Below are 27,490 nucleotides of genomic sequence, written 5' to 3'. Positions count from 1 at the left end.
GATAGGGAAGAAGCAGTGAGATGAGGCCTGGTGACCTCCACAGCACCCCATGATCCACAGGAAGTTGCCAAGGGCCTAAAGGTGGCTTCCCTCCTGACTGAACCCAGAAGCCTGGGTCCTTTACCAGGACCCCCCCACCCCACCCCACCCCACAGAGTATGGCCATGAAACTCACACTCGGTGCAGACGGATCAGGGACGCTGGAGATCCTGGTCATGGGAGAGGGAGAGGGGTTCAGAGGGAGAGCCCCGGGTGGGGGTGGTTATTTGTGGACACAGCTGTGAGTAAGCAGCACTTAGTAATCAGAAGAGTCCCCTCTCAAATGCCTGTACCCTGCTCACTCACCCCAGGACACCCAGTCCTACTTCATCCACAGCCAGCCTAAGCAGACAGGAATGGAGCAGAGCTGGGCGGGGGTCTTGGAGAGTGTCCAAGCTCCTCCTGAGCACCACATCCCGGCATCTCAGGTGCTGCCTTTCCCCTGCAGCATCAGGTGTGGGCCCAACAAGGAATGGATCACCTGGGTCACAGCATAGGACTGTGTTCTCCCCAGGGAGGTGTCCTGGGCTGGGCTGCAGCACAGTCAGAACAATACAGAGGAGTTAGCAGTAGCCAGAGGGTATCCCTGCAGGAGACGCAACCAACACCAACACAGAGCTGCACAGACGTTCTTCAAAAAGTAGCCAATCCTGCCATTGTCCACTCGAAATGTTCCACCTGAACTTAGATGCCTCATTGGCCCTACAGGTCCTTCCCCATCTGACCTTCACCTGCTCCTCCCCATCCTCCCCTCCCAGCTCACTCTTCCCACTCACATCCAACCAGGCTGTTCTTTCTTCCCTAATATTGTAGGTGTGCCAGCCACTCCCTGCCTAAGGGCATTTGCACTTGCCCTCTCTTTTACCTAAAATGCAACCCCTGAGCTCAGATCACACATGAATGTGTGATCCCTCTTATCCCTCCCTCTTATCTTTCTTTGCTCAGATTGCATCTCTGAAGACTCACTCCCTACCTCCCACCCTCATATTTCCTCCTTCCCCAAGGCAGCCACTGTCTATTAATAGAACAGGTCACCCTGTTTCATTGTAGTCAGAACTCCTCTTACTATTTGAATTCTTCATTTATTTTTGTTTTTTAAATCTCCATTTAGAATACAAGACTATGTCTCTCATGTTCAATTCTGTATTGCTCAGGACCCAGAACATTACATAATATTTGCTAAATAAATGAAAATGAAAAGAGAGCAGCCCCACCCTCCCCAATACACACACATTTGCCCTTCCTAGTCTCATGGACACCAGGATTTCCTGCTCTTGGCCTCAAAACACAGTGCCCAAGAGACCAAGCTAACTGCTCCAGCCTCTCCAGATACAACCTGTTAGAAATCTCTGCAGGAGAACAAGGATCTGCACTCCCTTTTCCTCCCCATGCTCTGCCCCTTCTCCCCATCCCTCAGTCATCTGGCAGAGCATCTGAGTGACTTTAAGGTAAACACACCTGACATCAATAACTTACACATACCCTGAGATAACCCTGTGTGGCAGATGCACCTGAATGTGTGTTCAGAGGTAGTGAATCCAGGAGTGGTTAGCCCTGAAATTCATTTCTTGTCTGTGAGAAACATCTGAGCCCCAATCCCATCCTATGGAATGTAGGCCAAACAGGAGACCAAGGCCATTTTGGGTTAAGTGAAAGTTGCCAGGTGGAGACTGTTAGGGAGAGGGTGCTAAGTGAAACTGCCACATAAACTGCATGTTCTTTGCCAGCAGTTGCGACTTTCCTTCCCAGCCCAACTCCACTGGGCCATGCAATTATTCTGTCCAGCCCACACTGAACTCTGTCCCCTGTATGTAGTCCATAATAAAATCCTATGTCTCATTTTCTGGCTCTGAGTCTCTTCTTTGGCCTCTTGAGCCTGATGTTATCTCCACTGGAGTTGATAGGCATTCGGCAGGATAGTGACCCAGCTGGACCCAGAGTTTGCCCAGGTGCCACATCCCCACCTTGCCCTACTGATCCTCTGGCCTCCCACAGGCCTCCCTTCCCAGACCAGAGCCCCAAAGGCCTCAGATGTCACTGAGGCCTCAAATGTCAAAGGCCTCAAATGCCAGTTCATGATTTGCAGGAACAGCGCAAAGGTCCAGCTCCCTGTCATTTCCACAGCAATTTTCTCATTGCCTGCTAGGTGCCAGCTGCTGGAGATCCCCACAAAGAGCTGCCACTAGGGGCAACCCTTCTAGGAAGGAGCTGAGGAGAGGGAATTCTCACTGTGGAGACTGCTAAGAAACTAGTCATGGAGCTGCTCCATTCTCACACAAGTCTAACCTTTGTATGGCTGGAACTGACATTTCCCTGGAGGTGTCCAGACAGCTGATGAAACACAGAGCCTATAAAAGCTGCTAGTCCTTAAGGCTGCCAGTCCCTGGCCAAGATGAAGTTTGTAAGGAGGCTCATGCCTTTGGCCCTTTTAATTGTCTCCTGATTGGCAGAGTTGATGTTGATGGAGGCTGAAGGTAAAACATATATTTTTTAAGTCAAAACACTGCCCTTTAAAAGGTGCTTGCTAGAGATTTTAGAACTTTTTGAGTGCTCTGCTGGCCCCAGTGTGGAAAAAAATCTCTCTTAAATATTATTAGTTGGAGATTAAGTTAGTATCAGGTTCATTCTGGTGATACAGCAATACATATAAAATATAAAAGCACATGGAATTTAACCAGGTAATCTTACTTCTAAACACTTAGCTTTAGGAAACAACTATAAGTGTCCAAAGACGTATGTGCAAGCATGCACATTATACTACATTAATACATGTAACAAACAAGTCTCCATTTTTACCATGAATCTTATGGTAAAGACGTACAAAGAACTGTGTGGATTTTAGTTTTTAAAGGACGCTGATCCAGAAGAAGGAAACAGAGAAAGATGGCTGCCAGTCCTTAAAGCTGCCCAGTCTCTGGCCAAGATGGAGCTTATAAGGAGGGTCATGCCTTCAGCCCTTTTAATTATCTCCTGATTGATGAAGGCTGAAGGTAAAACATACATCCTCCCCACAGGAACACCAAATTGAACAACTATCTACACCAAAAAAGCACCTTAAAAAAAAACAAAAACCACCAGGCATGGTGGCTCAGGCCTGTAATCCCAGCCCTTTGAGAGGCTGAAGGGGGCAGATCACCTGAGGTCGGGAGTTCGCGAGCAGCCTGACCAACATGGAGAAATCCTATCTCTACTAAAAATACAAAATTAGCAGGTTGTGGTGGTGCACGCCTGTAATCCCAGCTACTTGGGGGGCTGAGGCAGGAGAATTGCTTGAACTCGAGAGGCGGAGTTGTGGTGAGCCGAGATTGCACCATTGCACTGCAGCCTGGACAACAACAGTGAAACTCTGTCTCAAAAAACAAACAAACAAACAAACAAACAAAAAGATGAGTGATCACAGTAACTGTTTTTAACTTCGTATCACTGAAAGAGGCACTGAAGAGGATGGGAAAGACAGTCTTGAATTGCTAACACCACTCTCCTCCCCCATCCCATGGCAGTGGCTAAATGACATGGAGAAAAAAAAAATCTGTGCACTTGGTGAGAGGGAGAGTGCAGTGATTGTGGGACTTTGCATTGAAACTCAGTGCTTCTCTGTCACAGCAGAAAGCAACACCAGGCAGAACTCAGCCAGTGCCCATGGAAGGAGCATTTAGACCAGTCACAGCCAGAGGGGAATCACCCCTCCCAGTGGTTGGAACCTGGACACTGCAGGCTTCAGTGCTCTGGGTCCTAAATAAACTTGAAAGGGGGTCTAGACCACAAGGACTGCAATTCCTGGGCAAGTCCAACTATATGGAATTCAGGAAACAGGAAAACCATGGAGATGGTAAAGAGAGCAGTGGCTGCCAGAGTGGGGGGTGAGGAGGAATGAATAAGTGGAGCATAGAGGATTTTTAGGGCAGTGAAACTAATCTGTGTGATATGATGACGGTGGATACATGTCATTATACATCTGTCCAAACTCATAGACTGTATGACACTAAGAATGAATCCTATGTGAATTATAGACTTTGGGTGATAATGACGTCAATCTAGGCTTGTCAGTTGTAATAGATGTACCACTCTAGTGAGAATGTTGATAGTAGAGGAGGTTATGCACATGTGAGGATAGGGAACATATGAGAAATCTCTGTAGCTTCTCTCAATTTTGCTGTGAACCTAAATGGCTTTTTAAAAGCCTTAAATCAAAAAATTGAATTTATTAACTTCTATAAACACATTCACTACAAAGACATGCAAATACATCTCTAAGTTTGAAAATAGTTGAATATTTGTGTCAATATGGAAACATCCTAGCAAATATTGTTTTTCAGTTTCAAAGAAGGAAACTAATTTCCCTGTTAATCAAGTATGTTTTGACAACTATGAAAAATGCTGACCCTTAATAAATGACCCTGCATGGCTCCTTAACGTTAACATTTTTTTTTTTTTTTTTTTTTTTTGGTAGAGACAGGGCCTTACTATGTATACCCAGGCTGGACTCAAACTCCTTGCCTCAAGTGATCCTTCTGCCTCAGCCTCCCAAAGTGTTTTTAAGATTATAAGCATGAGCCACCACGCAGAGCCAGACTATAATACTTTAATTTCACAAGTTTTCTGCCTCACACTGGGAAGCCAAACTAAATCAGCCATTTGAAATAGAAATACTTTTAGGGGCCGGGTGCAGTGGCTCATACCTGTAATCCCAACACTTTGGGAGGCTGAAGTAGGTGGATTAATTGAGGCCGGGAATTCAAGACCAGCGTGGCCAACACAATGAGACCCCATCTCTACTAAAAATACAAAAATTAGCCAGGTGTGGTGGTATGCTACTCAGGAGGCTGAGGTAGGAGAACTGCTTGAACCCAAGAGACGGACATTGCAGTGAGCCGAGATCACGCCATTGCACTTCAGCCTGGATGACAGAGTGAAACTGTCTCAAAAAAAACAACAGCACTTTTAGGAATATTTTGTCTTTGATTTTTAATATAAACACTTAGCTAATTCAAATACCAGTTCCTCTATGTTATGCTGGCATTGTTCCAAATAACAGATGCATAAAATCTGTAGAGAAATCACAAATTTATCAAATTTCAAATTGCCAAATATTACTTTTTGCTTCCCAATTACTTTATCATAAAATATATGCAGAAGGAACTCAGAATTGACCTTTCAACTGTCTGCCCCATCTTCATTCATCATCCTTGCTTAGAATACAGTAATTGCTACTACATCATAGTAAGGCATTCTGTGAATCAATGAATAGACCACAACTAGAAGAAGATGCAGGACTATCAACTAAGAGACTCAAACTCAAGTGAGACAGACTTCTCAATGAGAAAGGAGATACTATCTTGTATCTATAGGAACTGTCCCATAAATAACGGCTCTTCAAAGAATAACAAAAGGGATATGCAAATCCTGACGTTACTATGGTCAGAGTTTGTTACATATACTGTGTCACCTTTGTAGTATGATAAAAATGAACAAACAGCATACAAATCAGCCTTCCTTTTGTTACCAACAAAGCTGGTACTCCAAAAGACGGGGTCTTTTCCTGCTAGGTGTCACAAAGCCAAAACCTGAAACCAAAAGTGAGTGATAAACAGTGCAGGTTTTATTCAATGGCCACAGAATTGAGAAGCCGGAGCATGGCTCACAAATCAGCTTCTCAACTAATGAGGAGTGAGGGGGTTAAAATATAATTTATCTAATAAAGCTGTTGCATATTAAAGCAAAGGGAGGAATATTCATGTATTTTTCAGAAATGGGCAGCAAGCTTCCTAAAACGAGAGTGCTGCGTTTCTTTTTGTCCTTTCATGGCTTCTTCTGGTCATTGTCATGGCGACTGTCAACTGTCATGGCACTAGTGGGAGTGTCATTTAGCACAGAAATAAGATTATAATAAGGCTGAGGTCTTTTTGAAGTCATCTGGTCAGGTATCCTAGTTGTTATCAGTCTCCACTGGTCTGGTTACAAAGGGAACTTTTTATCACGGGCATTCCGTTTCTTAAAGATAAGCAGAGTTAGGGCAGGGTAGAAATTCAGCTATGTCACACAGGCATTACATCAGTTAACACTTTTAAAGAACAAATATGCCAAAACATTAAAGGAGTATGAGATATCCTTTTTCTAAAAGATAAAACATTTGAGGCAAAGATTAGTTGAAAATAAAACAGTTCTACACTTGATCTTAGAGAAATGCCAGATATGGGTGAAGGGGAGGAAGGCTGCAAATCACACTGCCACGTATGCACCTATGCAACAACCTTGCATGTTTTTCACATGTACCCCAAAACCTAAAATGCAATAAAAAAAAATAAAAATAATAAAAAAAAAAAAAGAAAATAAAACAGTTCTATTAACTAAAGACAAGTAGTTTCCAGAGCAGGTATATTTATTTTTATATGCGAATATATCACCCTTCAACACATATACGATAGTTATAAAATCTGAAAACTAAGTCTACCAGAGAGAATTGCAATCTCTTGACTCATATGTGTTAATCCTTCCATGCAGAGCCTCAGTATTTCACACAACAAACATGCCAGAAAAGGATTCTGGGGAGAAAACCTGTATCAGCTCAAAAGAAGAGGTTTTCTTATACTGTCTGGGATTGCTGAGGTCAAAAAAGATGACTGCACCTGTTTTATAGGAAACTTTAAATCCAAAGTACTAATCCTAACAAGGACTAGGCTGGTTCTGATGTTTACTTTCCTACCTAGAGTTACTCTGTAATGAAACAAATAGTATTAACAACCCCAGAGTGAACTAATTTTGCACATCCCAAATATCATACCTTATTTATTATCTCAGATAAACAATATAAAATGTAAATTGATAATCTGAATTAAAGGCTCCAAGTCTAAAGTATCCAATTTCCCAAGATAATTAGAAAAAGAAAAAAAATCAAATACTCTAAGGATCATTTTTCATATTTCTAAGACTATAAAATATTTGTATAAATAAAATTCATACTTAAACACATATACAATATAAACTAATGAACTATATTAGAAATCCTCAAGCATTTTAAACACAAGTATACATAAATTTCTGTAAGACTGAAAAATATCATGAGCAAAAGTAATCTGACTGTATCATATTAACTCAGTGTACAGTACTGGATTTAAAATAACAAGTGTAGTAAAAATGAAAACTGAGGTCACTTTATATAACACAATGATCCCTAAAAGGACATTAAATACTTGCTTTTCTTAAATATTTTTGGGTTTTGGCATTGTAATAAATATGTAATAAATATCCGCAGTACACTGTTTTATGTTGAGTGCTTATCTTTCTCCATTTGAAAGTCTTTCTCCAGAGTCATAATGTCTTAGAGGCATCCCAGTAGGCGGGGAGTTGGAATTTTGCAGCAAGTCCATTAACAAAGCAATCTTATCATCAATGTGTTCCTGGAGTTTATATATTCGCTGATCAATGTAATCCATAAGTTTCTTTTCCATCAGTTCCATATTTTTAGAAAGAAGCTTTTCCAAGTAGGAAAAAACAGGTTGCTCTTCCATTCTAAAAATACATTTTTAAAAATATATAAATTTTCCCTAATATAACACAAACAATCAAGCTTATAAAACAAGCAGCCAACATATATTGAGATTTGTCTCCACAACTCTGCCCTGTCTTCTTACAATGCATTTTCAGGTGCTAATACACATCCACAACAGGGAATCACAGCCCTAAATGCCCAACATATTATTGCTTAATTCTTTTTTAGTATACAATTGAACTAGAAATATAAGAGTGAAAAGGAACCCTCAAAGAACAAGTCTTTAGAAAAAGGGTCGTTTTGCTTTGAGCTCCAAATCAAAAATAATTTTGCCCAATTTTCTTCTAAAGTCAAAATGTATATTTTCAAATACTTCCCCAAGCAACTCTATAAAAGTTTTTTCTTCCTTGATACAAACAATCTTACTGAACTACTGGAAGTTTCTTTTATTAAACTGATATAAAAACACTTGAGAATTTAACTAGAATGGGAAAGCTAATAAATAAAAAGCACACCAATTTCTAACACTCACAATGAACATTAGAACGGTAAGTCTCAGGCCAGGCATGGTAGCTCACAACTGTAATCCCAGCACTTTGGGAGGTGAGGTGAGTGGATAACTTGAGGTTAGGAGTTTGAGACCAGCCTGGCCCATATGGCGAAACTCCATCTCTACTAAAAATACAAAAATTAGCAGGGTATGGTGGTGAGTGCCTGTAGTCCAAGCTACTTGGGTAGATCAATTGAACCCAGAAGACGGAGGCTGCAGTGAGCCGAGACTGAGCCACTGCACTCTAGCCTGAGTGATAGAACAAGACTCCATCTCAAAACAAGAACAATAACTCTCAGACTGTGGTCCACAAAACCCTGGGGTCTCCATGACTCTTTTGGGAATTCACTAAGATCACAAGCATGTTTATACTAAGATGTTATTTGACTTTTTCATCCTTATAATCATGAATTTTCCAGAGGCTACAAAATGTATGTTATTGCTCTGATGACTAACAGAATTTGTAGTTGTGTATTCTTCTCTTTCCTAAAATTTCAAAGTAGTAGAGATTTAGTGTATAAATATATGCTTTTTTCAGAGATTAATCCAGTCTGTTCTCAGTATTCGTACTGTGCTCTTACTAGCTATATTTGACTATACATGCTATCTATAATTCAATATATATACAACAGCCAAAAGCTATTATGTATTGATTCACGTACATTTAAAACAATACTATTGTCGCTAAAATTTTAGAAGTCTGGCAGTTTTTTCACAAACACTGTTATTTATATTAATACACAGTGGGTTTATTGTTTTTAAACAAATAAATATTTTTATGTAGTCTAGTTTATTGGGATCCTCAATTTTTAAGAGTGCAGAGACCAAAAATCTGAGAACCACTACTCTAGAATACACCAGAGAGTTTTTAAGAAACTCTATATTTTGAAATAATTATGGATTCACAGGAAGTTGCAAAGATATTAGTTCCTCAGTACCCTTTATCCAGTCCTCCCAATGGTCACATCTTGTCTGCCTATAATCCAATATCAAAACCAGGAAACTGATATTAGTATAATGTGTGTGTGTACTGCTATGCCATTTTATCACATATACACATATTTATTTAAATACCCCCATAATCAAGAGGCAGAATTATTCCTTCACTACAAATGAACTCCTTCCTCTACCCCTTTATTGTCATATCTACTTCCCTGAAGTCTTCTTTCCCTCATACCTGCTAACCATTAGTATGTTGTCCATCTTTACAATTTTATTATTTTGAGACTATTATATAAATGAGATCATACAGTATGTGACCTTTTGAGATTCTCTTTTGTCATTCAGCAAAACAACTTTGAGAGACATCCAAGTTATTTTTTACTGCTCACCAGCATTGCATGATATGGATGTATCACAGTTTAACAATTCACCTAATAAGATATTTTAGTTGGGACTTTTGGGCTATTACAAAGAAAGCTTCTGTGAACAACTGTGTACAAGTTTCTGTGTGGACATGAGTTTTCATTTCTCTGGGATGCCCAGGAGTATAATTGCTGGGTTGTATGGTAACTATATGTTTAGTTTTTAAGATATTGCCAGAATACTTTTTTGAGTGACTGTACCATTTTATATTCCTGCCAACAATGTATGAGAGATCCAGTTCCCACACATCTTTGTCAGCATTTGACATCATTACTGTTTTTAAATTTTAGCTATCCCAATAAGTTTGTAGTGATATCTTTGGTTTTAATATGCATTTCCCTAGTAGTCATGAAGTCAGTGTTGATCAACTTTCCATGTGCGTATTTGCTATTTGTATGTCCTGTCTGTCGAAATGACTATTGTTTTGTCTGTATTCTAACTGGATTGTTAGGTTTTTTTTCTTTCCTTTAAACATAGAGTTTTGACAGTTTTTTATGTATTTCAGATACAGGTCATTTGCTGGATTTGTAATTTGCAAATATTTTCTCCCAGTTTTATTTTAATTCCCTTAACAGGGTCTTTCACAAACAAAAGTTTTAAATTTTGATGGGGCCCAATTTATCAGTTTTTTATTTTATGGATTGTGCTTTTGGTGGCATATCTGAGAACTCATTTCTTAGTCCTAGGTCCCCAGTTTCTCCCATAGATTAGAAAGACTTTGTAGTTTTACATTTTACATTTTAGACTATAAGTAATATTGTGTTAATTTCTGTATAAAGTATAAGGTTTAAATCACAATTCATTTTTTGCCTGTGGATATCCAACTGCTCCAGCACACGTTAAAAAAACAATTCTGGCCGGGCGCGGTGGCTTATGCCTATAATCCCAGCACTTTGGGAGGCCGAGGAGGGTGGATCACGAGGTCAAGAGATCGAGACCATACTGGTCAACATGGTGAAACCCCCGTCTCTACTAAAAATACAAAAAAATTAGCTGGGCGTGGTGGCACACGCCTGTAGTCCCAGCTACTTGGGAGGCTGTGGCAGGAGAATTGCTTGAACCCAGGAGGCGGAGGTTGCGGTGAGCCCAGATCGCACCATTGCACTCCAGCCTGGGTAACAAGAGCAAAACTCCATCTCAAAAAAAAAAGAAAGAAACAAACAAACAAACAATTCTACCTCTATTGAATCATTTTTACATCTTTGTCAAAAATCAGTTGGTGTACTTGTGTAGAGCTATTTCTGTGCTATCCATCTATGACTATCTCTCTGACAATAACACAGTCTTCAATACTGTGGCTATGTGTCTTGAAATCAAGTAGTGATTTCTCTTACTTTATTATTTTTCAAATTTTTTTCTAGTTCCTTTATCTTTCCATTTTAAAAAATTCTCCATTTCTAAATTTTAGAATCATCTCATTCATATTTATAAAAAATCATGCTCAACTTTTCATAGGAATTGCATTAAATTTATATATCAACTAGAAGAGAATGACATTTTTACTATGTTGTATCTTCAAATCAATGAATAAGGTATGTCTCTCCAGTTTTTAGGTCTTCTTTCATCAGTAGTTTATGATTTTCAGTTCACATATCCTGTATATATTTTGTTACGTTTATAAACTTTTTCATATACTTTATAAGTATTTTTATAGATTTATATATTTTACATATATTTACATGTATTTTTCTGTATTTTAATTTTGGGGGCAATCTAGTTTGGTGTCAGGTTAATACTGACTTCATAGAATGAGTTGGAAAGTCTTCCCTCCTCTTCTAGTTTTTAGGAGCATGTGAAATTGGTGTTCTTTAAATGTTCAGTAGAAATCTCCAGTGGAGCCATCTGGGCATGGATATTTCTTTTTCATGAGCTTTCCAATAATGAATTAAATATTTTTAGTGGTTATAGGACTATTCTATTATTTATTTCATGTTGGCTGAGTTTGGTAGTTTGTGGTTTTGGGGAAATTAATCCATTTCTCCTAAGTTGCCAAATTTTGAGCATAAAGTTGTTTGTAATACTCCCTCCCTTATTATCTCTTAAATGGCCTTAGGATCAGCAGTGACATCGCAGTACATTCCAGATACTGATGTTTACATCTTCTTTCTTTTTCTCTTTTGATAGTCTTGTTAGAAGTTTATCAATTTTATTGAAATTTTCAAAGAACTGGCTTTTGGCTTCATTGATTTTATTTGCTTGTTTTCAGTTACATTGATTTCTGTTCTTTATTATTTCCTTCTTTCTGCTTGCTTTTAGCTCAGTTTGCTTGGCTTTAAAATTATACATTAAATCTTTTTAATGGTTATAGAACTATTCTGATTATTTTATTTTGGTTGAGTTGTAGTTTTATGCTACTGATTCGAGAACAATCCCCTTTTCTAATGTAATCATTTAGTGCTATAAATACTTAACAACACTTCTTTAGCTGCATCCCACAAATTTTGATGTGTTGTATTTTCATTCATTTCTGTGTGTATTACTTTTAATTTCTGTTAAGACTTTTTCTTGAACCATAAATTTAAGTGTGCTATGTAATTCCCAAGTATCTGGAAATTCTGTTGTCTTTTATGGATTTCTAGTTAGATTCATTTCTGGTCAGAAAACATACATTGTCTTATTTCATTCCTCTTGAATTTGGTCAGATTTGCTAGATATAATCTATCTTTGCAAATGTTCCATAGATGCTTGAAAAAAACGTATATTCTGCTATTGTTGGTACAGTTCTCTATGAAAGTCAACTCAATCCTGTTGGTTGTTGGTGCTGTTTAGTTACAAAATAATCCAACCACCTCATTTTCAAATGAAATATCTTAGGCTAAAAAAGATTAAACAGTGTGGCAACATGTTTAAGCCAAAACCACACCTAGAGAACCGAATTTCCAGTCTAGAACACCATTTGACACACTATATCTACTTAAGCAATTAGGAACATACTACTAAATTCTTAGCTACCTCTTAATCAAATATGTACTGCCAAAATAAGAGATTAAGAAATTGGGGATAATAGCTTGTAAACTACAAATAATCATTATCCTAATACAGTTTTTTAATAATTCAGGAATTTCCCTAGACCAGACATAATCTTTAAGGAAAATGTCACAATAACATGCTTAACATACCCAGGCACAAAACAGTACAAACACATTAAAAACAACATAGAGATGATTCCCACAGCTCCTTTCCATTCATGCAAATCACTTTCTATTTCCCACTGTGAGCTAATACTTGTGACCCTTCCACAAAATGACTGAGAAGTGTGCAAAACCTCCAGTTATAGAGACTTCTTTCAAAGTAATCCATTCTACTCTGTAGCTATCCTCTTTAAGTATATTAATGGTAAAATGTAAAAGCTGCTAAAATTTTCTCTGGAAACAAATTTTAGGCAGTACTCATTGAGACAAATCTGTTTCCTTCCATCTGATTCTCCCACCTACCAAATCGAAACTTCTTATGCCTTAAAATAATACTTACCCAACACCAAGAATGTGTTCACCATGCTTGGTGATGTTTTCCTGACATTCGGTCTTATTTCCCACACGGAGATGGTTAACTTGACTACATAAATTCTGGAGAAAAGGCAGCAACTCAGAGTTAGGTAGATTTGAGTTGTCACTTGCTTTCTTTGGTAAGAAACAAGACATTGCATTTTTAAGATCATTTTCAAGAGGGGAATGGTTTTGAGGCACAATTTTACACTCATCAAGCTTTGTAGAATTCTCTCCACCAGGTAGCTGTGTACTTTTTTCAATGTAAGTTTGTAAGTTTTCAGTCACGTTCCCAGATGTCAATCCAGTTCTAAAAGGAAAAGGTGTGGAGGATGACTTGTCTAAGGCGCCTAAGGTAGATGAGGATTGTAGTCCAATCATATGCTTGTATCCAGTATTGGCCAACACCCAATGAAGCTGCTCTCCAATGGGACTACAATTCTAAACAAGGTAAACAACTAAATGTTAATATTAATAACACTGACAGCTAACTTTTGGAGTAATTACTATGAGTCAGGCACATGCATTGTTTCATTTGATCCTCAAAAGATCCTTATGAAGTAGGCTACTATTAGCATCCCAATATTAAGTTGAGGAGACCAAGGCTAAAGGTAGCTAGCCAAGGTAACCAGTCAGTAAGTGGCAGAATTGGGACATGAACACAGGCCACTTAACTCCACAGTCATGACTTTCAATCATTTCATTGCAGCTTTTCCCAAAAGATTAAATAAACATTAGTACCAATAGTCAAACTGCACTGACACATTTTAATGTTTCCACTACAAATGTCTGTTTAATTTATAATAAAATGTACTACTCTCAACTGAGTCACAAGAACTGATACGTTTCTTAAAATTCAATTATATTGTTCCCAACTGTCAAAATACGGTAAGTTATTCATGTTTACCTAGTCATATTTTTTGCAATGAATTTTTCCTGGAAACTACACAGATAGTTGCACTATTTAAAGTTAGATGCTCTACGGGTACATTTGTAACAAATTCTCTTTTTTGAGACGGAGTTTCACCCTTGGTACCCAGGCTGGAGGGCAATGGAGAGATCTCGGCTCACCACAACCTCCACCTCCCAGGTTCAAGCAATTCTCCTGCCTCAGCCTCCCAAGTAGCTGGGATTACAGACAGGTGCCACCATGCCTGGCTAATTTTTTGTACTTTTAGTGTGACATTGTCAATGACTGAAATGAGCTACTTCTGGCTGTGTCTGCTTTAAGAATTTCCAGGATAATGAGAGTTATGTTTTGCGACCTCATTTCAACTGTTTATGCAGTATTATTTCCTGAGAAGATTCTGGCTTACCTTGAAGGGATGATTACAATATCTCCCTTTTATGTTTTTTAATTTTTCCATTAGATTAAAAAAAAAATACCTCTAGCCTGACTAAGTCTTAAGGCATATGGCTCTACTCTAAATTCAAAACATAAAAGTCTACTATATATTCTTATCAGGGGATATCATCCCACACTTATTGCTGTTCAACAGCTGGTGAAACACAGACTGAAAAAGCAATATGCAAATTAGCTGAAAAGCTTAGTTGATATAGATATTCTAAAACGTTATTACTAGACTGAACAAGAACAACATTCATTTATTCAACAAATATTTACCAGAAATCTACTCTGTGCTAGGTATTGTTTTTAAGCACTGGATAACAGCAGTGAACAAAATAAATTAAAATCCCTGACCTCACAGAGCCTATGTGACAGGGGAGCAAAAAGACACAAACTATAAAAGAAGGAAAAAGGGGAAAGAAAAGAAAGTGAGAGAAAGAAAAAGACAGAAAAAGAGAAAGAAAGTGAAGGAAGAAAGGAGAGAAAGAAAAAACGTATCATGAAATGGAGATGTGATAAATAATTTAGCGGAAAATAAAGCAGGAAAGAGGAATAACAAGGGCCAGGGAAGTTGGGGGAAGATTTGTAATGTCAGGTACCCATCTAACTTTTTACTGAACGGCACTTTGGAAAAGTGCTCTTAATAGAGAAATGTTAACCTATTTTAAGTGTATCTTGTTTCATAAAATGCAAGTTTTGAATAAACCTGAATATTTAAATATTCCTGGAACAAGATGAATTATATATAATTATAAAATGTTAACACTGGACAATTCCCCATAAGTTCAAAGAAGTTTTACTCATTCATAACAGGAAAGCCCCTTTATTTCTCTATGACACTTCAAAACAAAATGTACAATGGAAAACTGACAAACCTACACTAAAAGTAATAATATTTACACTATAGTCAATGTCAAAAATATGGGAGAACATTAAGTAGGCAGAACATTTAAACAGAAAAATCTAAATATAAAGGCATTTGCTATGTAAATTTTTCTTTTCTGACATATAATATTCTGTTTATAAGAATTCACTGATTATAAAAATTAGTATTGGTTAAAATGTAAAATAGTACAGCAGTGATGAAAAACAGTATGGAGTCGCCTCAAAAAATTAAAAACAGAACTACCATATGACCTAACAATCCCACTTCTGAGCATATATCCAAAAGAACTAAAATTGGGATCTCAAAAAGATTTACACTCCCATGCTCATGGCAGCAGTACTCACAACAGCCAAGATACAGAAACAACAAAAAATGTCCATTGACTGATGTATTGATCAAGAAAATGAAATGAAATATCATTGAATATCATACAATGAAATACCATTCAGCCTTTGAGAAGAAGGATATTTTGTCATGTGACAATATGATCAATTTAGAAGACATGCTAAGTGAAATAAGCCAGGCACAGAAGAATAAATAATGCATGATTCCACTCACATGACATATCTAAAATAGTTAAACTCAGAAACAGAGAGTAGAATGGTGGGAAGGAGAAATGAAGAACTGCTATTCAATGGGTATAAAGTTATAGCTTTACAAGATGAATCTGTTTTAGAGATCTTCTGTATAACAATGTCCATAGTTAACAATACCATATTATACATTTAAAAATTTGTTAAGAGGGTAGAGCACATGTTAAGTATGCTTACCACAATTTTAAAAAGGTCATATTTTCTGAGATGAGAGCTCTTTAGATGATCTTTTCTCTTTGGATTAAATATCAAGAAATTCACAGATATGTTTATATGCCACTACAGGAAATGAAGAAATCCCAGGTGCTTGGTAGCTATTCCTCTACTTCTTTTTATGTGAGCCTCCACTGCTAATGTGCTATTAAAACTTTCGAAGAAACTTAACTATCCATGACTAGGTAACCGCATAATATTCATAAAATCACAGAAAGGTGCATTTATTGATTAGTAAAAGGTCTATGATGTCCTTTCAAGTGAAAAATGTTCCTGAGCAACATATGCAGTATGAGAGCATTTAGAGAGAACTGTGTCCATATACTTACACACGGATATGTGTATATGTGTATGTATAACTACATATATTATATATACACACAACAGAGATTTCTGAAAAATTAATAGTTTATCTTTGAATATATTGTAGGATTTAGGAAAGTATGAATTTCCTATATCTTTTTGTTTATTTTTTTATATCATCTTTAATTATCAGAAAGAAATTAAATAATAAATTCATTTTTATTTTGAAGGAGAAAAAAACAAGAGTATAACTCCTGAATAACTGAGTATATTTTCTTTGAGAAAATGGGGCATATCCTTTCATTCAGATAACATTAAATGACAACCATATGCTACACCCCTGGATATAGAATTAATATTCAAGTATTCAAAATTGCTAGAGCAAAAGCAAATCAAAGCCAGTAACCTAACTTCAAATACGAGGAAATTAAAAAAAAAAAACCCTTAATATTTATTGAGAAATCGCAAAGGTTTGGATTTATTTCAGACTCACAAAGCTCGCAGTGTTGAACTTTAATAAAATGTTCAGAAAACAAGTAATCCCAAGGCACAGGTAAGTCAGAGAGAATCCAAAACTTCTGAGGTCCCTCCTTTCCCCCAAGAGAAGCCCTGCCCAAACAACATGTGTGATCACACCACTTACAGAGAAGGAGTTGATTTGGTTATCAAACATCCCCATTTTATGTGCAGAAAGTTACACAGCTTATGTGACATTTTCTACACCTTAGAATGTATAGATGACTAGTCTGTCATCAATAAGCAATCCTAGAGAACCAAGTACATCCTGTAAGAACCACTCCATACATAAGGACTTTTTTTTACTAGGAAGAAAGTTTTCCATTAACATGTTTAAAGAACACAGAACTCTTCCACAGGGTGTCCCAGAAATGCCCCTGCATTAGCGGTGAGAAGAAAGCAAGTTATAGCACAGTATACACAGTAACCCACGAGTGCTGGCTGAGGATGACTGGGGGGCCTTATGTATTGCTACATGCATAAAAAACTCTAGAAGGATACACGCCAAACTGTTAGCTGTGTATCCTCTGGGGTACAGAATGACAACTGGAAAAAACTTTTCATTTTTGCCTAACACTTCTGTATTGTTTGAAATTCATGGCCAAGAAAAACTATTTATAAATAAAACTATAAAAATGTAAAGACATGGCCAAAATAAAAATATATCTAGTTTCATTTTTTCCTAAAGTCAGGTTTTTAAAATAGAGAAAGCAGACAGTAAACTAATTAATATCCTCTAGTAGTTTCCAAAATATGTTCACAAACAATTGCTTCCTTTTTAAAATCTTCCACTAAAAGAGTTACTATCAAACTACAATGTACATAAAACTCACTTAGGCATGACTGTTTAAAACACTGATTCCTGGGCCTTACCCTCTGGGATTGGGTAGGTAGTGAGGGCCAGGAATCTGTATTTTGAAGACATTCCAAAGGATTCTGACACAGATGTTCAAAGGACCATACTTGAAAAAATACACTGACCTAAATAAACTCTTAACAAAGCTCCAATCTCACAAGCTTGACAAATTTTTTATCCTCAATATTCTTTTACACGAGTATCTTCTAATTTCCTCTTTATCTCTAAACTTGAAGAAAACAAAACAAAACAAAACTGTGTGCACTTAGTAACGTCACATCCCAAATACCCAGTTACAAATCCCTCACAACCTGGTTTACATCTCATCACTATTCAAACTTTCTCCCTGAGGATCTCTAAGAAACAGCTGATCATTCCAATAGGTGTGCGTGTATATATATATATATACACGTGTATATATGTGTGTGTGTATATATACATTATATTTTATATATATATATACACACACACACACACACACATATATATATATATATAGAGAGAGAGAGAGAGAGAGAGAGAAGAGAGAGAGGTATGTGTCACTTGACAATGTTTTGGTCCACAGTGAGGTATATGTGTCACTTGACAACGTTTTGGTCCACAATGGACCCCACACATAACCCATTATAATCATATGGTCACATAAGATTATAACGGAGCTAAAAAATTCCAAACGCCAAGTGGCATCATAGTAATACATTACTCACATGTTTGTGGCAATGTTGTTGCATACCAACCTATTGTACTGCCAGTCATATAAAAGGATTGCATATACAATTATGTACATTGTATACCATTTAGTAATAATAATGACTATGTTGCTTATCTATTTACTATACCATATCTTTAGCCTTAAAGTATATTCCTTCTGCTTATATATTTTAAAAGTTAACTGTAAAACCAACTCAGGCAGGTCCTTCAGGAGGTTTTACAGAAGAAGGCATTGTTATATGAGATGACAGCTCCATGTGTATTACTGTCCCTGAAGACCTTCCAGTGGGACAAGATATGGAGATGGAAGATGGTGATACTTACGATCCTGACCCTATGTAGGCCTAGGCTAATGTGTGTGTTTGTGTCTTTGTTTTTAACAAAAAAGTTTAAAAATAAAAAAAATTAAATACAAAAAAAGCATATACAACAAGGATATAAAGAAATAAAATATATTTGTACAGCTATACAATGAGTTTGTGTTTTAAGCTAAGTATTACTACAAAAGTAAAAAAGTTTTTTAAAATTTAAGTTTATAAAGTTAAAAAGTTAAAATAGGCCAGGCACGGTGGCTCACACCTGTCATCCCAGCACTTTGGGAGGCCAAGGCAGGAGGATCACCTGAGAACCTGGAGTTTGAGACCAGCTTGGCCAACATGGCGAAACACCATTTCTACTAAAAATACAAAAATTAGCCGGTAATCCCAGCTACTTGGGAGGCTGAGGTAAGAGAATTGTTTGAACCCAGGAGGCAGAGGTTGCAGTGAACTGAGATTGTACCATTGCACTCCAGCCTGGGCGACAGAATAAGACTCCGTCTCAAAAAAAAAAAAGTTACAATAAGCTAAGGTTAATTTATTATTGAAAAATGAAAATGTCTTAAAAACTTTAGCATACCCTAAAAGTAGAGTGTTTATAAAGTCTACAGTAGTGTACAATAATGTTCTAGGCCTTCATATACAGTTACTGACTTACCTAGAGTAACTTCTAGTCCTGCAAGCTCAGGTCACATTAAGTGCTGTATACAGGCATGCCATTTTTCATCTTGTATATTTTTACTGTACCTTTCCTATGTTTAGATACACATATCCTTACCATTATGGTATAACCGCCTAGAGTATTCTGTAAAGTAACACGTACAGGTTTGTAACCTAGGTATATAGTAGGCTACATGATCTAGGTTTCTGCAAGTACACACTATGGTTTCACAACCATGAAATCCCCTAATTACCCATGTTCTCAAAATATATCCCCACTGTGAATTGACGCATGACTGTGTATATATATGTGTACTTGGAGCCATAAACAAGACAGATAAGTCTCTGTTTGCCTGAGCTTGTACTTCAGTGAGACAAACATGCAGCCAATATAAAAACAACAACAAAGTGGTCAAAAAGGCACTGATGAAACTATGATGTGGATCTGGAGGTACATGCTACTTTAAACTGGTTGGCTAAGAAAGGTGTCATTAAGGATGTAACATTAAAATGAGATTTGAATAAGAAAAATGCAGATACAGAAGTATCTCAGGGAAAGGGTTCTGGCCACAGAGAACAGTGCAAAGGTCTTGAGGTGGGAACATATTTAGATATTTATGGTATACACACATCAGAATGTCTGGAGCAAGCCACCCAAGGAAACATGGCAGGAGATGAAGTTGAGAAGGCAAGCAGGGCCTACATTTTAGAGATCAAGGATTAATTCTAAGTACAAAGGGAGGCAAGCAGTCAAGGGGCTTTACATAGGAGAAAGGTAAGATCCAATTATCCTCTGAGGTCATTCTCAGTACATTGTGGAGAATGGATTGCAGCAGAGCAGGAGGACCAGTCAGGAACCTCCTGAGGTATCCAGGTGAGATCATGGTGTGGGAAGAAGAAAAGTACACATTTCCATCTTTTTTGAAATTCTTCTTTCTATAGTTTCCATAATCTTCAGCTCTCTTGGTTCTCTTAACTCAGTATATTATAATACTGGTACTACATTAATATTTGTGAACCATACAACATCCACAAGGAGTTCTTTACTTGCATTATTTATTTTAAATTTTCACAGGAATTCTGTGATCATTACAGTGCTATCATTTAGATTTTGTACATGAGGAATTCATATTGAAAAAAATATGAATTAACTTGCCATAGGATGCAGAACTAAGAAAAGGCAGGATAAGAGCTTGAAGTCACTTCACCTGACAGCGAATCCTTTCTCTTGCTACTCTGTCACACTGCTGCCTTCTACATTTCTGGTTCCTCTTTCCTCTTCCTATATCTTTACAAATGCAGCTACTCTCCAAGGGTCTTTCTTCCTTGCTTCAGTCCCTCTCTTCACCACACTCCCTGTTAGCTACTGTGGATATATCCCTAAACTCCCCTTCCAGCCACTGAAGGTTCATTCCATTTCTCCTAATCCTGTGTTTCCAGATGTTCGCAACATCCTTCCAGGGAAAGTCTTATTCACGGCTAAAACTCAATATTGCCAAAATTAAATTCCTTTTCCTCCAAGCATCCTCCTCCTTTGGGCTACATTTATATTATTAGTATTGCCATCCTTAAAGCCTCAATTTCATGTTTAACTTTATTTTTCTATCATAATACCAGGATTAAGTTAGTTGTCAAGTCCCAATGGCTCCATTGTTTTAGCATCTCACAATCCAGCATTATGTTACTATGTCTAATCTTGGACCCTCATTCACTCTCACCTGGATGAGGGGAATAACGTGCAGCTGGTCTTTTCTTTGTAGTTTCACTTTCTTCAGATTCACCTTACACATGACAGTGGCTTAAACTTTCTTGAAAAATAAGTCAAAAACATCTACAAATTTAAAGTAGCATTCAAAGCTCTTTATGATCTAGCTGAAATCTACTTTAAACTTCCCCTATTACTTTTTTGCTTCAGAGAAATGAACTACTATTCATTTCCCAGCTATATCAAATTCTTCTAGCATTGAAGATTTTAGTTGCCTTATTTTTTGTCTGAAATGGCTTTCTTCCAAATTTACTTGCCTAATCCCACCCTTCGTTTAAAGGCCTAGATAAAATACCACTTTCTTTAATGATCTTTTCCTTCTTAGTATTTTTATCATTCCCCACTTACATGCTTCAGAATGTAAAAATTCTTAAAGACAGATTACAGACTAACTGATCATCTTTGCACATTCAAAATTGCTCAAAACAGTGCCTTGGTCACTGCAAAAACACAAACAAAAAAAAAAAAACAACTTGCTGAATGAATTCATAAAAAGTGTGAAAATTCGTAGTCAAAACACTTTGTAGAGGGCAAATCTATAAAGATGTTAACTTCCATAAAACTAAAAGATAACAGTTAAATCAGTATAAAAGAAATATTTTAAGTCACTACATTTCTTTACTAAAAGCAATCATTTTGCAATCTTTAATGGTATCTGGAAAGAAATCCATTTCTACTTACCCGCTGCTGAAACCTAACCATATCCATCAACTGCTGAGCTGCAGGAGATAACTTTGACTCCATGGACTCCATTATGGTTTGGACCTTGTGAAGGTCTATCCTTGATCCTAGAGCAGGAGAACTTGTTGAAGAACTTGCCAAAACTGCTCTCATGTGTACCACAACTTTACTGATGAACACACACTGCCTTTCACCAAAGGAGAGCAACTATTACAAAACAAAAGTCCAGAAAATAATATTAAAAACAATCATCATTTAAGGTCACTTCTTGGTATCTCCTAAACAAGAGTGAAGTATTCAAGAATCTAAAAATTAACTTCAAGTATATTTTAAAGTCTTCTCTAGAACACTATCGAGGTTCAGATGAACTATTTAAATTAAAAAGTCCTTTCAAAAATTAAGACTTTATGAAAAATAACAAATGGAGTAGTTAAATAAATGTTAAGCTATTTAAAGAACGAAAAATAAAATAGTAGTCTCCCTTTATTTGTGGAGAATGTGTTCTAAGACCCCCAGTGGCGCCTGAAACTGTATATAGTACCAACCCCTATGTTTTTTCCCATACATACATACATACATACCTATGATAAAGTTTAATTTATAAATTAGGTATAGTAAGAGTTTAATAATAAAATAGAATAATTATGACAACGTAATAAAACTTATGTGAATGTGGTCGCCTCTCTCTAAATCTTACTGGGCGATACTTACCATTCTTGTAATGATGTTACATGATACAATGCCTACATAATGAGATGAAGTGAGGCAAATGGCATAGGCATTGTAACATAGCACTAGGCTACTCTTGACCTTCTGATGATACATTCGGCTACTAAGTGGCTAATGAGCTATAACATATACAGCAGGGACATAGTAGACAAAAGGATGATTCGTGTTCCAGTCAGAACGGAGCAGGATGGCAATAGATTTCATCACACTATTCCGAACAAAGCACAATTTAAAACTTATGAATTGTTTATTTCTGAAATTTTTCATTTAATATTTTTGGACCACGGTTGATGGTGGGTAATGGAAACTGTGGAAAGTAAAACTGCAGATAAGAGGGAACTACTATATACCAATCTGAGACCTTAACATACCACAGCTTGCTACTTACAAAATAAGGTTGTCCAGATGCCCACACAAAATGTTTACTGAAATAATAAGTAAAATTCAATCCTTCCAAATTCAGAACTATAAGAGAATATCAAAATGATGTAATACAGCTTGCTGGATGATACATAGAAATAGAGTTCAAGGGTGATAAAAGGACACTCAATTAGTAAAGGTCCAGCTTGAAACCTAGCTCTTCTGGCTTCTATCCCAGTAGTTTATAGAACATTTTATCCTGTCCATATTTCTGAAACAAGAGACATTTCATGTGTGATACAGACAACAGAGTAACAAAATGGAAAGGGAATAGGCTTTAGAATCAGACAAACTTGAGTTTAAATTGTGACTCTGGTACTTATAACCTGTGTGACCCTGGGCAAATGCTAAATCTGAGTCAGGATTAAAATGAGAGAAGATAGTAACAATGATTTCACATAGTCATGAGAATTATACGTTAAAATTTCCAGTAGCTACCACTAAGTAAGTGCTCAAAAACCTGTATCAGCAACCATTTTTTTTATTTGAACTTTCATATACTATTGCCTCAGAACAAGCTTTCATATCAACCCTAGAGTCTCCCTGAAATAACCCTTTGTGCTTCCATGTACTTCCATAGAACAGTTAAAAAAAAATACACCTTCAGAGACACACAAAGATCCACATGTCACACAAGGACAGAGGTCAATACAGACTCACAATCCAAGAACTCTTGAGTGTTGAAAAGATGTTAACTGTCTTCAACATTTTAAGGAAACATCCTATTAACCTCCCACCTCTCAACCTATTATCCCCCTTTCTCTTTTTAACTCCATAGCCTTTCTCACCGTTGAATATAGTATTTGTTTTACTCAGTGAGTCTCATTGTCTGTCTTGCCCCTACTAGAAAGAATACAAGCAACATAAGGGAAGACATCAGTTTATTTTCTTATTACTAATTCCTAAATGCCTGGTATAGTACCTGACATTAAGAAGCACTCAAATCTTTGTTGAATGAATAAATCACTTTACTCGAATGGCTTTTGAAGCTATTTAATATATACTACCCAAAACAACATCTTGGGATAATTAGTTCTGTGAGTTTGCTATCTGCTTTGTGAAAATCACTTATTTTTCCTTATTGGAAAAATAAGTTTCAATCTTCTATAAGTAATGATAGTAAGTACAGAATTTTAGAGATAAAAGGAATCTAAGAATTTTCTTCAGCTCCCTAATTTTAACCATGAAATAGGTCCAAGATCTGCCCAAGACTAATCCACTAGTCAGCAGCAGAACTGAATTAACATTCAAGGCTAAAAGACTTTCAACTCATTACTTTATCCCTAGACTCTGAAGACATCACTAACAGTTAACTTGATATTTTTCATGCTGAAGACAACAGTCCAATCCCTTTACCATATTGGTTCTTTTGCTTGAAACTTCTCTAATTTCATTCTTTTATAAATGAGGCCAAAAACTGCTTATGGGTTTTTGCCACCACAGTTTATACAGAATTTTAAAAAATATTTTTTGCTCAATTTCCCAACGCTTTGAAATACACAGCACTAGTATATTAACAAAACATTATCCAAGGTTAATAAATGGTCAAATTTTATTTTTGTTATTTATTTATTTTTTTAGTGAGCTGGGGTTTCACTCTGTTGCCCAGGTTGGGCTTGAACTCCTGAGCTTGAGCAATCCTCCCATCTGAGCCTCCTGAGCAACTGGGATTATAAACATGTACCACTGTACATGGCTCATGGTTAAATTTTAAGAGAAAAAGTCTACTCCCTGGTCACCAGGTGAAAAGTTAAAAAAATTTTTTTTTTAAATTCAATGTTAAAAAGTGCTGATAATTTTTTACATAAGTAATTTCTTTTTACATGTTTACTATTTCTGAGCTCATCTCTACTAAAAATTCTAAAAATTCACTGGGCATGGTGGTGCATGCCTGTAGTCCCAGCTATTCAGGAGGTGGAGGTGGGAAGTTAGCTTGAGCTGGGAGATGAGGTTGCAGTAAGCCTGATTGTCCCATTGCACTCCAGCTTGGGCAACAGAGCAAGATACAGTCTTGGGGAAAAAAAAAAAAAAAAGCAAGCAAGCAAGTTGGACTAATTGTATTACTGATCCAAAAGAAAATAGGCAAACACAGAGGACAAAAACAACTTAGTTGTCAAATTAGTTGACAACTGACAACTTACCTTTATTTTACAAGCATGTATGGAGGGCTCCAATTTTAGATATTTTTTGTACAAGATAATCTTTTCATGTTCACTAAAAATAAAAAAGAATTAATTTTTTTACTTACATATATTATCACTTGTAATAGTTAGACTTAAAAATAAATGTTTCTAGCCAAGTGCGTTGCTCACGCCTGTAATGCTATCACTTTGGGAGGCTGAGGCAGGCAGATCACGAGGTCAGGAGTTCAAGACCAGCCTGACCAACATGGTGAAACTCTGTCTCTACTAAAAACACAAAAATTAGCCGGGCATGGTGGCGCGCCTGTAATCCCACCTACTCGGGAGGCTAAAGGCAGAATTGCTTGAACCCGGGATGGGGAGGTTGCAGTGAGCCAAGATCCTGCCACTGCATTCCAGCCTGGGTGACAGAGCGAGACTTCATCTTAAAAAAATAAAAAAATTAAATGTTTCCAGAACAATATTTAAATCCTAAGATTCAGTTTTCCTGGTGAGGCATGAAGAGTTGGGCTTCATTACTGAAACACATGACCTATCACTACATCTACCACTCAACGAGAAAATTACATCACATATGTACAACCATGTAGCCAAACTGTATTTTAAAGTTCAATAAACACAGCAATTGTTTCCAACATGCAGGATATAAAACAATTCATATTTTGGGTTACATTAAAGACAGACTGGGGGAAAATCTTTGTAAGAAAAAAATCACAAGTTACGTTACAGGTTAATAAATAGATTTATGTAGCACAGTCTTAGTTCCCTCCACCATTTGTAATGGACTTCCAAGAAGAAAATGTGTTCAAAGTTCCAGACTGACTACCAAATTAACTTTTGGAAGACAGACCATTGTGAGTTTAAGAAACAAATAACACTTCTCAAAATTTCATTCTAATAAAACTCTTCCACTAACTAGCTACGACCTCCTACCAAATCACCTTCACGGTTAGTTATAAAAATAACTAGGCTGACCTACACTGTCTTTAAGATCCCTAAAGGTCTAAACTTCTATGCCTACTGGTACGTTTTTCTTTTCTTTCCCATAACACGTGGCATCAATGTCAGAGAATCAACAATTACTGCAAAAGATGAGGAAAATCAAAACACTAATTCAGAAGAACACTTTCACATGTACAAGTCACACACCTGTCATCCAGAACAGTACAAACATTCTTGCCCCTACTGGTTCCACGGTATTCCTCCCCAAAGTACACTTCCATATTTCTCGCTGAACTTAAAATGCCAATAGAAGCAATTTCTTCACCTTCATCAGGGCCACACTTTAGGTAAAGGAAGCAGGGATTTTCAGCTTGGTTGGTCAAGCTTCTCTTCAAAATCACCAGATCCTGGCTGAAAAGAAGATTAGCGAAAACATCACACAGAATAGTTCTCCGAACACTGCTCATACCCCACTTGCTAGGCCATGGGTTTTCTTTCTTTGAATTCACTTCCACTTGCTGTTGAGGCCCAAGCACCTAACAAGCGGTCAACACATAATTCATACAGAAATGGAGGCTTTACCCTCTATTTTTTCCTCAATCATCAACATTCTATTCAATCCCCTGCAACTGACTCTAGGATAATTACATAAATTACTGGACACCTACTGTGTGCATAGTAGAAGGACACAAAAAATGACAAAAGTGTATCTTTTTCAAAATGAAGTCGACAGTAGCTGGACTTTTTACACAGCCTGTTTTGGTGGATAGGAGGCTGGCCTGTTTGGGGGTTGATGGGCGGACTGACTTTGACAGCAGCCCTGACGAGCTGTCACGCTTGACGGGGACGTTTATGGAATTCCGAGTCCGGATCACCTTTCCCCGCTCACGCTCCAGGGCCTCGGCCTCTTCCCGGCCGGACCCAACCCGCCTCCGCCCACCCTGGTCCACCTCGCAGCCCTCTCCCCGACTAAAGACCCAGCACTAACTGCTCTCCCGGATCCCGGGCTCAGACCCTCTCGCCTCCCCTCACGGCCCCCTGAGGAGCGCGGCAATGGCCGCGCGCAGCGACCCCGTCCCTGTCGGCCCGGCGCACCCTGGAGCAGGCGGCCCCAGCAGCTCCTCCCAGTCGAAGTCACGGGGGCCAAGACCGACTCGGGTGAGAAGGAGGCTGTGGGTCAGGGCCCCGCCTGCTGCATCCCAGGAAGAGGCCAGCGTGAGGCGGCGAGTGAGGCCCCAGTCCTGGGTCCGCGTCTCCATTCCGCCGCCTCCAGTCAAGCCAGCCTAGCCCCGGAACCTCTCTTCCAGTGCCTGAATTTCCAACGGTACAGCATGGAAGTGGATAGGCAAGGCGACTTCCGGCTCACTCCGCTACAAATACCCGCGGCTTCTGAGTTTGGTAGGGAGGGCTGGCACCAGAGACACGCATGCGCATGTGCCAACTGGACTCAGGCGGGGCGTTCAAAGTATGCAGGGAAGCGG

At 37.7% G+C, this 27,490-nt stretch overlaps 1 protein-coding gene across 2 annotated transcripts; it reads right to left on the bottom strand.

Annotated features, from left to right (window-relative positions):
• Positions 1-4,987: 4,987 nt before the first annotated feature.
• On the bottom strand, positions 4,988-27,397 carry CUNH10orf88 (chromosome unknown C10orf88 homolog). 2 transcript variants are annotated; one of them, XM_012453419.2, is made up of 6 exons: positions 27,105-27,397; positions 26,217-26,420; positions 25,068-25,140; positions 21,778-21,984; positions 12,915-13,369; positions 4,988-7,548 (listed from the first exon to the last, which is right to left on the bottom strand). In XM_012453419.2, the coding sequence occupies exons 1-6, from the start codon at positions 27,266-27,268 to the stop codon at positions 7,314-7,316; spliced, it is 1,338 nt and encodes a 445-aa protein (XP_012308842.1). In that variant the 5' UTR covers positions 27,269-27,397; the 3' UTR covers positions 4,988-7,313. The 2 variants fall into 2 exon arrangements, with proteins under 2 accessions (XP_012308842.1, XP_064229837.1); XM_064373767.1 differs by lacking the exon at positions 27,105-27,397 and adding an exon at positions 26,678-26,694.
• Between the last annotated feature and the right edge of the window lie 93 nt (positions 27,398-27,490).

Source organism: Aotus nancymaae, unplaced genomic scaffold, assembly GCF_030222135.1.
Source record: "Aotus nancymaae isolate 86718 unplaced genomic scaffold, 86718_ANA_hifiasm-v0.15.2.pri h1tg000010l, whole genome shotgun sequence".
Classification (NCBI taxonomy): domain Eukaryota; kingdom Metazoa; phylum Chordata; class Mammalia; order Primates; family Aotidae; genus Aotus; species Aotus nancymaae.
Note: the sequence above shows the minus strand (reverse complement) of the source record. Positions and strands in the feature narration are given on the sequence as shown.